The sequence below is a fragment of the Pinus tabuliformis genome, chromosome Q (genome assembly GCF_031772625.1).
Source record: "Pinus tabuliformis cultivar Carrire ecotype Pingquan chromosome Q, CPIR1, whole genome shotgun sequence".
Lineage (NCBI taxonomy): Eukaryota > Viridiplantae > Streptophyta > Pinopsida > Pinales > Pinaceae > Pinus > Pinus tabuliformis.
The window spans coordinates 1,198,332,730-1,198,345,487 of NC_142296.1; the positions used below are offsets into that span (position 1 = coordinate 1,198,332,730).

Consider the following 12,758-nt stretch of genomic DNA (forward strand, 5'->3'; position numbering starts at 1 on the left):
ATAGTTTTCATAAGACCCCCTACAATGAGTTTGAAGAAGAACATGGAGAATTCTATTTACCAACCATTAGACCCTAGGCTCTTTCTCCTTTAAGACTATGAAAAACTATTTGAACCTTATACATTACAATCTTTTCAATTAGAATTACAATATAAGGTTCATATATAAAACTTGGAAAAGAAAAAGTCATTATAACCATCACTACATTAGAGACTATATCTTATTCTTTGCAAACATTCCCAAAGTGATGTATACTAACTCTTAATAACTCCTCAAACTTATTCACTTCCATGCCATATGATCCTATTATTTTCCAAATGGAATTTATGTCTAAGAGTTTCCTTCCCCTTTAAATTTCCGTTTCCGTAATGCTTAGTTTTTTAGCCAAATGTTAATATATCTACGTTAAAAAGCTACCTATTATGGGTATTTAAAGGGGATGAAAACTTTTTCATGTATAGGATGGATCTATGCACTTATATGAAATAATACCAAAGCATATACTTGGACTAACATCTTATCCTTTTGTGGTGGAGCTAGCACCCTTATCTACCTTCTTTGCACCCTTTCTCAAATGCTTGCTCATGCTTCCTCCTAAATTGAGTACTTTCATTGAAAACTCTAATGCAAGAACCAATCACAGCTATGTTATCTCCCTTACCAATCCATTAGGGTAACATAATTAAAAACCCTAAATCAAGTTCACTTTACTTCCAATAGCCTTGCTACTAAAGTGAATCCACTGAGATAGAAGTTTGCATGCATAAAAATGATCTAAGCACCAGATGAAACAACAAAAAACCTATAATTAGATTAAAAAGGAAAATACCCTCATCTACCTTCTTTACACACATTTTCAAACATTAAAAGATGAATACATTTTTATCTAAACTCTAATAATGAAATCTAATAATGAAATAATTGAAACCCCTAAATGAATTTTACTTTACTTCCAAAATATTTGGTATTCACATAAATTCCCCTTCCAAAAAAAAAATCGATCTAAACCTCCTTTTTCTACTCTAGCCCTTCCGTTAAGTACTCTACTATGGCATTAGCCATTTCTCATAGCCACTCAGTAATGCATTTCTAAAAACGACTACATTTCGAAGATACAAGGATGTGGAGTAAGGTTTTCTTTTTGGGAACCACCTCTTTATTTTGAAGATACAATGATGTATCGTAAGGATTACTTCTTGGGAATCATATTCCTAGGCAGTTATGAAAATGGATAAAAACTTCATCAAATGATAATCTTTTACAAACGTATTTGCAAGTAAAAGATTCAGCTTTATTATTAATTTGTTTAAAGTGGATTTTTACATAAATTATAGTTTTTTGGAATATTTTACAATAATAGTAGAATTTACTCCTAGTTCCAGTTCTTGTACAACCTATTTCCCAAATCTACAAAACTGACTTTTTTTTAACCTTTGAAAAAGGTTAAAAAAAGAAAAACTAATTCCAAAATCTACACTACGTTCAATTTTTTCTAAAAGACTTCCTCATATTTCGCTCTACATACAAACAAACTACAAAACTAATTCCAAAATCTACACTACGTTCAATTTTTTCTAAAAGACTTCCTCATATTTCGCTCTACGTACAAACAAACTACAAAACTGGCCCACTTGCTGAATGAAACGAGGCAAATCAAAAGGATGAGCTACGGCGTGGAATCTAACTAGTCTAGATTTCTATCTAACTGTTAAGTGCGAACTAATCCTTTTTTATTACAGTGATGCACGTATCTTGTACCTTAGGGATTACGTGCATTACCGTAATAAAAAAGGACTACGATATCGAATCTGAGAAGTGACCTTTTAGATTATAGAGAACAACACGTAATGAAAATCAATGTTGAAATCCAATGCGAGTTTAGTTGCAGTGTCAACGATCAAAGCTGAATTGATCCTCGAATTGAACAATACTATAAGAAACAATCACAGCCTTAGGGCGAGAATAATCTGCGGATTTGATGTGTGAGCCACACAGTAATGATAAAATTGCAACCCTAGAAGAGAATAACGCTAAATTAATGTTAGCCACATAACCGAAAATTGCAATGCTATAAGAGCACTCCTTGAAGAGTTCATTCCCACCGAGCGAAGCCGAGCCGTTCTGAAGTGTGCAAATTTATATTCGAGTTATTTGGCTGGAATTTATTTTAGTACTTCCTAGGGTCCATCGGTCTGAAAGTTCTTGACTTAGCGTCCACATGACGAGTTTTGTAAGGAGCAACGTTCGAGTCTACTGCGACGAAGAACGGAAGGCTCAAAACTCGAAAAAATGGTCCATCCTTGCTGCCCTGACTTCAATTATGCTGCTCCTTGACATCGTTGGTGTGTCAATGGGAACTCCAGTTACTTCCAGTGAAGTCCACGACGACCCCCAAGGTAGGAAAGTGTTGTCTAATTTAGTAAAGTCGGTCTGTAGCCAGACAAGATTTCCCCACCGATGTGTGTCGTCTTTGGCATCATATCGTGGCTTCGAGACAGCATCGCTCGATATTTTGATAAGTTTAGCCTTGACAGAGAGCATGGAACAGGCACAACATGCTTACGAATTGTCCATGAGTCTAGACAGTGATATGATGAATGAAAGGGAACGGGCGGCATGGCAAGATTGTGTTGAGCTTTTCCAAGATACGTTGGACAGTCTCAACGTTTGTTTAAGCAACAATTCAGTCAAGAAAGATATCCCAAATTTGCTGAGCGCGGCTTTGACGAACCAGGAAACCTGCTTGAATGGTTTCCTTGACTTCAATTTAACAGACAGCAGTAATATAAAAGCTCTGATGTCGTCCAGAGCTGTTAATGTGTCAGAATTAACGAGCAATTTGCTTTGCATGTACAAGCTTTCCAGCTTCAAAAATCGCCGTCTGTTGAGTTCAGAAAGAGAGGAGGAGTTGGACTCTCACTACAGTCTGATCGAGAGAGATGGTTTTCCAGGATGGTTATCAGCCGACGACCGAAGGCATTTACAATCATCGAGACAAGCGCACGTCGTTGTTGCCAAAGATGGTTCTGGCAATTACCTGACGATCACCGAAGCAGTAAACGCGGCGCCTTCCAAGTCCAAGAGGAGACATATCATCTACGTCAAAGCCGGAGTTTACAAGGAGAATGTGGACATATTGAAGACCAAAACCAATTTGATGTTAATTGGCGATGGCAAGGACCGAACCATCCTCACCGGAAGCAAGAATGTTCTAGATGGTTCAACTACGTTCAAGTCTGCCACTTTGGGTAAGAATTTATAATTGGTTTTTATATTTATATTTATACATTGGTCTGGATAGATATGTTGTTACAAAATATTTTTAACTTATTTTATTTTATTTGTTGAGAATAAATATCTATAGTTGAATATGTTATATTTATATATATATATATATATATATAACTACGTTCAAGTCTGCCACTTTGGGTAAGAATTTAAAATTGGTTTTTTGAATATACTTTCTTATATTTATACATTGCTCTGGATATTGTTCTATTGGATTAATATTAAATTGTATAATTGTTTTGTTTTTTAAATATATCGTTACAAAATATTTTTAATTTATTTTATTGATAAATCATCATATTGAAATAAAACTTATTTACAAATTAAGTGAAAATATAACTCATTATATTGCAATAAAATTTATGTGCTGAGAATAAATATCTATAGTTGAATATTGTTATATATATATATATATGAATTTAAATTTGGTTTTCGAATATATTTTCTTATATTTATACATTGCTCTGGATATTGTTTTATTGGATTAATATTAAATTGTATAATTGTTTTATTTTTTAAATATATTGTTACAAAAGATTTTTAATTTATTTTATTGATAAATGATCACATTGAAATAAAACTTATTTACAATTAAGTGAAAATATAACTCATTATATTGCAATAAAGTTATATATATATATATATATATATATATATATATATATATATACGATCAAGTCTGCCACTTTGAGTAAGAATTTAAAATTAGTTTTTCAAATATACTTTCTTATATTTATACTTTGTTCTAGAACTCATTATATTGCAATAAAATTTATTTGGTGAGTATATATATATATATAAAAAATAAAGTTATCATTTAATTAATATATATGATTTTTTTAAAATTAATTTATTTAATTGGAACGAAGTATTTTAAAATTAATTATAAATTAATGCTTATCAATATTTATTTACTCTTTAATTTATATGTATATGTTTAAGCTAACCAAATTTTTTTATTTTATACCCATAAATAAAAAACATTAGCATATTTACATCCATACACAAATATTAAATATTAATTACGTTATATTTTATCTTTTCAACATTTAAATTGTCATGTAAAAATGTTATTAATCCAAATATATCAATTAGATACCATTATAAAATTTTCATATTAAACATGATATGATATCAACGTAATGACACACGATTTCTTGAATTTATATAATTGCATTTCAAAAAAGATATGATGTCGTTAACTCTACTTATACTCTAAACAATTCATAAATTTAGGTAGTGTATAATTCTCAAATATTTTTAAATTTTACATATTAAATCAAATAGGTACCATTATAAAATTTTCATATTAAACATGATATGATATTAGTGTAATAGCACACACGATTTCTTTAATTTATATAATTTCATTTCAAAAAAGATATGATGTCATTAGCTCTACTTAGACTCTAAACCATTCATAAATTTAGGTAGTGTATAATTCCCAAATATTTTTAAATTTTACATATTAAATCAATTAGGTACCATTATAAAATTTGCACATTAAACATGATATGATATCAATGTAATAACACACAAGATTTCTTTAATTTATATAATTGCATTTCAAAAAAATATGATACAGTTAACTCTATTTAGACTCTAAACCATTCATAAATTTAAGTAATGTATAATTCCCAAATATTTTTAAAATTTACATATTAAATCAATTAAGTACCATTATAAAATTTTACATATTAAGTTAACTCTATTTAGACTCTAAACCATTCATAAATTTAAGTAGTGAATGATTCCCAAATATTTTTAAAATTTACATATTAAATCAATTAAATACCATTATAAAATTTTATAATATTAAACATGATATGATATTAGTATAATAACACACGATTTCTCTTTAATTTATATAATTGCATTTAAAAAAAAATTGATGTCGTTAACTCTACTTAGACTCTAAACAATTAATAAATTCATAAATTTAGGTAGTGTATAATTCCCAAATGTTTTTCCCGTTTGTTTTGTTTGTTCTGTGTGCAATGACAAACTGCCTGTGTGCAATAGTCGTTTCTGAATGAGGTTCTAATGTATAACTTATCAAATGTATTTAGCCTTTATGCGATAGTTGTTTCTGAATCAGGATCTAATGTATAACTTGTCAAATGTATTAACGGTTCTTGTTTTTCCCATATTAAAGGGTTCATTGCTCGAGACATGACGTTCGAGAACACCGCTGGACCTCAAAAGCACCAGGCCGTAGCACTTCGAGTAGGCGCAGACTTCTCGGTGGTATATCGTTGCAGCATCAAAGGATACCAGGACACTTTATATGTTTACTCCCTTCACCAATTTTACAGAGAAGTAGATATCTATGGAACGGTTGATTTTATCTTTGGCAACGCAGCCGTGGTAATCCAAAATAGCAATATCTTGGTTAGAAGGCCTATGAGACAACAAAAGAACACAATTACAGCTCAAGGAAGAACTGATCCCAATCAAAACACCGGAATTTCCATTCATAATTGCAGGGTAAGCCCAGCTCCTGATCTGCAAGCTGTTAAAAAGTCCATCCAAACATACCTCGGAAGACCGTGGAAGCAATACTCTCGCACAGTGTTCATGCAATCCATTCTGGACGATTTGATCGATCCCGCCGGTTGGTCCGAATGGCAAGGAAGCTTTGCGCTTCAAACATTGTACTATGGCGAGTATATGAACACAGGCGTCGGTGCAGTAACATCAAGACGTGTCCGTTGGCATGGATTTCATGTTATCAAAAGCGCCACTGAAGCTGCTAGATTCACAGTTGGCCAATTCATTTTTGGTAATTTGTGGATTCCTGCTGCAAGAATTCCCTTTACCCTTGGATTGATATGATGAATATCACAAAACCAGATATCTGATATTCATTTAAATGCTATCATCAAGCGACCCTTTCTATGTCTATTAAATATATGATGTGCATAATAATTCTGCCCGTGGAAAAGTAGTAAAGAAATTAGTGTAGTACACATAACTTTCTATGCCATTTTATGTGTTACTTTCTCAGAATGATGCGAAGGATTCCATTACGACAATAATTAAATGTCAGTTATAATCTATTCGCTTCATTTTTATATTTAAATATAATTGAATGATGTGTTAAGGATGTCGTGTAATTCATTTTTATTATTATTATATTAATTATCTTTATAAAATATGAAATGGAGAACTTATGTATTACTTTTATCGAATTAAATCATTTCCTTGCCGTTTCAAATAAATACAAGTAACCCATGAAAATTTAGAATTATATTAATAGAAATGTTTATTTTTAAATAAAGTTTTTATAATCTTAATTTAATTAGATGGTAAAGATCTAACTTATATAAAATATTTATGGAATATTTTTAGTTGTTGTTATAGATAAAAAGCTGAAAATTATTGATGATAAGGATTTAACTTATATAAAATATTTATGGAATATTTTTAGTTGTAGTTATAGATAAAATGTTGAAAATTATTTTAAAAGTAGTTATTTTTTTTGTTTTCTATTTAATTAAAAAATATTATAAAATTAAATAAAAATAAAATCTATATAAAATAATCTGAGTATGGAATAAGTTTTGATTTTTTGGTATTATAACAAATCCTATTACATGAATCTCCATGATAAAGTGGATTTAAATCTCCATAGTTAAGAATCGCTTTACATGTTTTTTCAAATGTATATCTATTTAACTCAGATATTAAATATTTTCACGATTAATAATAATAATAAAGTCATAATTTATTTATAATTTAGTTATTTTTTAAAATTTTGGTAATTTGAGATGTATGATGCAATTTTTTTTTGTATGTACTTTTTCATGTATATTAATATTTACTAGTAATATAATTTATATCATTGGTTAATAATAACATAAAATAGGAAAATTTTCTCACTTTTTGATATCACAATCCTTTTTGTAAATGTTGAAATAAAGATATTACATACATTTTTATACATAAATATATTTTATATTTGCAAAAGAAAGTTGTCAAATGTATAAGTTAAAATTTTACAATAATTATAAAAATAATCATTTTTTAATATTTATTAAAAATAATTCGGTTACTTATTATTCGAAGAAGGCAATACATAAGAGGTTGTCGTGTGCTACTATTTTGCCCAAACGGAAACCAGACCAATAGCATAAGTTGGATTCCAAGTAGGATTAAGTGCCTCCAGTTGTGCTTGTGTTAAGATTAGGCAGACCTCTTTCAGATTGAAAACCCCTGACAGACCATACCCACATCATAGAATGCCATCATCCATTTTCACTACGATATTTTAAGTGGTCAGTACCTATTAAAGAAGGTCTTTATCATTACAATGAGTTCTTGCATAGGTTGGGAATTGGATCTTCTAAGAGCACCAATGAGAGTTGGGGGAATATGAATCCCAATAATGAGTCACCAATGAAAGGCCTCCTTGATGGGGACTGTCTCATATTAGGAGAGAGTTGGGAAAAGAGGAGATTTTAGGCCATTGATTCTCGGAATCATCCCAGAATAAGGTTTTCATTCCATTACGCACTTCCCAGAAAAAATGGTCTTGGATTAGAGATTTGTTATTCCAAGTTGCATTCCATATCTGAGATTCTCGTGGGCCTTCTGAAATTCGAACAAGTTGAGAAGATAGCAGTCCCTGAACATATTTATTAGTCCATATTTTGCACCATAGTACTGAGGGTTTATTTAACCAATTCCACCATATTTTTGCAATAATAGGTTAGCTCAAGGCACTTGCACCACATAATGCTAAACCCCCTGCAACTTTGGGCAGGAACAACTTGTCCCAAGTGACTAAGGCCCATTTTTTCTCCAGATGGGCATCCCCCTATAGGAAGGAGTGTTGTAGTCTACAAATATTGTTAATAATGGATTTTGGAGCAACTAAGGCTGAGAGAATGTTGGTGGGCGTATATTGCACGATCAATTTTAGAAGAATAAACCGTTCCACAAAATTCAAGGCCCTAAAGGTACAACTTCACAGTTTTGTCTCAAATTTAAGAAGTAGCTCTTCTCAAACCAATATGTAGAGAGGATTGGCAGTGAGAGGGGGGCTTAAATATTTTGAGGAAAGGAATCTCTTCTTGAAACCCATAAAACGAGAGATATGAAGTTGAATGGCATGTGTGCCTTAAAGAAGAAAATTTGAGACTTGCCTTTATTTATATTTAAGCTCGAGGCTACAACAAAGGTATCGTCCATCTTCCATCTTAGAAAAAACTTTTGAAATTATTATAGATTTATACCTTTCAATGTTGATATCAAAATCTCTTTTCAATTTGTACAACCATTTATATCTAACAAGCTTCTATCCTGAGATGTTCTACCAGGTCCTATGTTTTTTTTTTCTTAATTAAATTAAGCTTTTATATTTTTATTTAACTAATTGTTGTCACATTCTACAACCTTCACCCTAAGAGAATTTATTTGATACCTTTACCAAACCCATTCGTCATCTCTTCTATAAGCAAAGAGAATCCAAACCCATAAAAATTCTCTAATAACATTGGTTTTTGTAAACCTATTTGTAATTTTTTTCTTGAGTGTCAACCTTTTTAGGTCTACTCAACCTTAATCAATGTCTTGTCTTACAAAATGATACTTAATATCATTGTTCTTTCTAATGCTAAGATAAGTAGGATTTCTAGTGAAATGAATAGCACTCTAACAATCACAAAATGCATTTACACTATTTGTGCCCTTCCAAGCTTAGCAAAAATGAATTTCAACAATTTCCTATTTTTAGCATGTGAGACAATAATATACTCTTATCTTATAGTGGATAAATAAATTATTTCCTAAAACTTTGAAATCTAATTAACTCAACATAGATCTCCTGTTGTCAAAATCCCGTATAAAATACGAATAAACATAACCACATATAGAATCACTACTATCATAAAAAGTGATACAATAATCAATTGTGTCTCTCAGATACCAAAGTAACCGTTTCTTACATTCCAATATCTCTTCCTAGTTTTTCCATGCACCTATCACCACACCCGTTTCATGTGAAATAATTTTTCTAGTACATACCATGGCATACAACAACCTTCCTACAGTGTGGCATATGGTACATGAGACATATGATCACTTTATTCCACAATACTAGGACATAAGCATGAAAAAATATTAAAATAGGATGCAAAATAGATATTCATAGGTTTCATATTATTTATCCCAAATTTTACAACTATTTTCAAAATATACTCGTTTTTTTTTTCGAAAACATGAGGTTACCATTTTTCTATTTTTTGTGTATATTAATGCACAATTTTTGTGTTGCTACTCCTAGATCCTTGATATCAAATGTGTTAGCCATGAAAGGCTCCAACATGCTAATATCATCAATTATTTTTCTTGAAACATGCATTGTTTCATTATGTAACACCAAGATAATGAAAATACCATTCAAATTGTTCAGGTAAACACAATGGTCATATTCACTTCTAGTATAATTCTGATCGATCATGAAGAAATTCTAACACCCTCCTCCCACATATACCCAAGCAACCGACCAGCTAGGGTAAACATGTGACGAGAGGCCACTATGATATGATTTCACCTCCTAAGTCACGTTAAGAGTGGAACCGATGTAAACACACCATATAAACATTAATCATCGACTACAATATAGTCATGAACTAAATCCAATACTTTAGAAACCAAAATCGCTCTCATAGGCTTGCTTGTCAGTGACTAGAGACCAAAATTGTGAGTGTATATGCCACGACTTGAGGATTTGGGCTACTTTTTCAACCCAGAGGCTAGGTCACTAGCTAGAATTGAAACATCTCCTCATATGAGTAAAATAACATGGAAATGACAATACTAAAGAAAATAGTTATTCAAGACCTTGATTGGACCCCTATTAGCCACAAATAGGAATTTCGTTAAACATATTGCAATTGTGTAAATCTACATGTGTAATTAACATTTCAGAGCATAGGGGTCTCATACTTAGCTGAGAGATCGTTGAAAACCATTAATGCCTCAACACATTAACTGCAATTCCATCCATTAGGTCATACATACATTGATTATTCAAATACAAGTAAAAACATGATGAGAACCACACATGTTGCTGTCATAAAAACACATACATAACCAGCATAATAGTAGAAAAAAATAATCATGGAAGTACAGTCATATAGACCACATATGATCCATCAAAATTCTCAAATAAATACAAGGAGAAAACATCTTTAATTAATGATTGCAAAATCCAAACACGGGATGGGACTTCCATGTTCCACCCACCGTGTAGAATGGCTGAGCCAAATATCTCTTAAACCTTTCACCCCCATGCCATATTCCAAGCATGAATGTGGATCTCATAGAACACATCAATCAAAAACCATCCAGGGTTTCCAGAGACCATCCACCTCAACCCTCAAACAATGATTCCACCTCACGTTTAGAAAACCCAAAACCATCATCAGATTGGTCTCCATTGAATCTTTCCCTTGCTTCCAAGATTGTTTGTTCGAACCAAGGCTTTTAGGCTACTAACTCAACCCACAGCTGTTACTAGGTTTCTAGAATGTTTGTCCAACCAAGGCTTCCAGGGCTAGTAAAAAACCCAAAAGGGCTTCCAAAGCATTTTTCCCAACCAAGTCTTTCAGGACTAGTAACTCAACCCAAGTTGTTACAGGGCTTCTAAAGTGTTTGTACCAACCATGGCTTCCAGGAACTAATAACTCAACCCAAGCTAAGGAAACATGAGAACCAACCAAAAGCAAACAATGAAATTTAAACCCATAATCACCATGGCTATCCAGAAATGGAAAGGCTAGGCAATCCACTGTCAATCTTAGGCAATCCTCCATGCCAATGATAGATCACAACCAAGAAACCATATCCATGTGCCATGCATGCCAAAACTAGCGAAGGAAACATGCATGCAACTCGATACCTACAAGAAATTTGATTTAGTTGCTGATCCTAATGCCTTCTTGTGCTTTCCTACTCTTCCTTTTCCTTCTTGCTACAAGAATCCATGTATGTCACACCCTCCAATTGTGCTCCAAGAAAACTCTAAGTCTCAAAGAGTATGAGAAAGAGAGAGAATAATGAGAGAGCTCCAAAAAATGAAATGAACAAAAGGCTACTTACTGATCCTCAGAAACCTTTTTATGAGGAGGCATCTATTTCTCATTTTTCCATTACTTTCCTTCATTTTCCTCCTCCCAAGTACCTGTGACCTTTCACCTCGCTTTTCTCCTAATTTCCATTATTTTCATAAATAATTATGCAAAAATTTCCATTTTTTTCCTTTACAAACCTTACCCATTGCCTTTGCCAATTTCCTTAGCCATAAATAATCAAAAAGTGATCCCCATCACTAGGATTCTGCCCAACATTCAGCTTGGAATAAGTGTCCCATCATCCGTGGTTATTATTTTTTGGTTTATTTACTTGTATTACATGGAATTTTCACTAGGGTTCTACAGAAACCTCCCCCTTGAGGAACACCATCCTTGATGTTCAACAACACCTATAACCACAAAACTGCTATAAGAAAAATATATTTCTAATGGAGCTTTATAACTTAGCTATATGTATTTGTTACAATGATCACCCTACTGAAATAAAACCAACATAACAGCATAATAAAATGACATCATAATAACATACTGAGTAGTGAGCTTTATAACACATCTCGTGGTGGTATTTACATCCAGATATATACGTACATAAATAAACATCATCAAAACATATATCAAAAACATATACCAAAGCATATACCAAAACCCAAGCCAAAATTGCTTTTGCTCAACTGACAAACAAGAAGAATACATAGCCTGCATCTGATCCACCATATTGCATGTAGCTTCATTGGGACCAAAGTGCTTCTACTGCACCTTAACTTCTCGATTGCTCGGTGCCGAAGCATGAGCACCTTATCTTGTAATATGCATTGAGGCTCCAGTTGGAATTCTCCATCTGATTCACCTGCAATACAAACCATTCAATCACCGTGACCAAACATCCTTAACATACTTATTAAGAAAAGATACATGGAAAACATCATGGACTTTTCACTGTTGGAGGCAGTGCAAGTTGATAGCTACTGAGCCCAATCCTCTCAACATACTAAAGGTCCATAAAATCTCGGTGTCAACTTCAAACATGATCAAAACTACAAGGATCTCTTCTTTTGATTTGGTGCCAAGTACACATGTTCCCCAACCTGGAACTCCTTGAACAACCTTCTTTGATCTGCATAGATTTTTTTCCTATCCTATGTTTCCTTTAAATTCTTCTTGATCACATGCATTTCTTGTTCCATGTCCCCCCAACATATCTGGTCCAATCAATACCCTATTAACCTGATGACTCAAACTGATGGGAGTTTTGCAACTCCACCCATATAATGCCTCAAAAGGACTCATCTCAAATATAATTGATACCCATTATTGTATGCAAACTCTACCAATGGAATGTACGCTTCCCACTTTCGTTGTTGATGCATCACA

At 32.3% G+C, this 12,758-nt stretch overlaps 1 protein-coding gene across 1 annotated transcript; it reads left to right on the plus strand.

The window, feature by feature from the left end:
* The first annotated feature begins 2,218 nt into the window (after positions 1-2,218).
* On the plus strand, positions 2,219-6,123 carry LOC149224060 (pectinesterase-like). Its single transcript, XM_089383477.1, has 2 exons — positions 2,219-3,248; positions 5,444-6,123. Exons 1-2 carry the CDS (start codon positions 2,219-2,221, stop codon positions 6,121-6,123), a joined length of 1,710 nt encoding a protein of 569 aa, XP_089239603.1.
* The last annotated feature ends 6,635 nt before the right edge of the window (positions 6,124-12,758 follow it).

Excerpts from the sequence above, each read along its gene's own strand:
- LOC149224060 (XM_089383477.1), top strand. The coding sequence starts at position 2,219 with ATGACGAGTTTTGTAAGGAGCAACGTTCGAGTCTACTGCGACGAAGAA. Across the intron at positions 3,249-5,443 it reads GTTCAAGTCTGCCACTTTGG|GGTTCATTGCTCGAGACATG; the intron begins GTAAGAATTTAT and ends CCCATATTAAAG.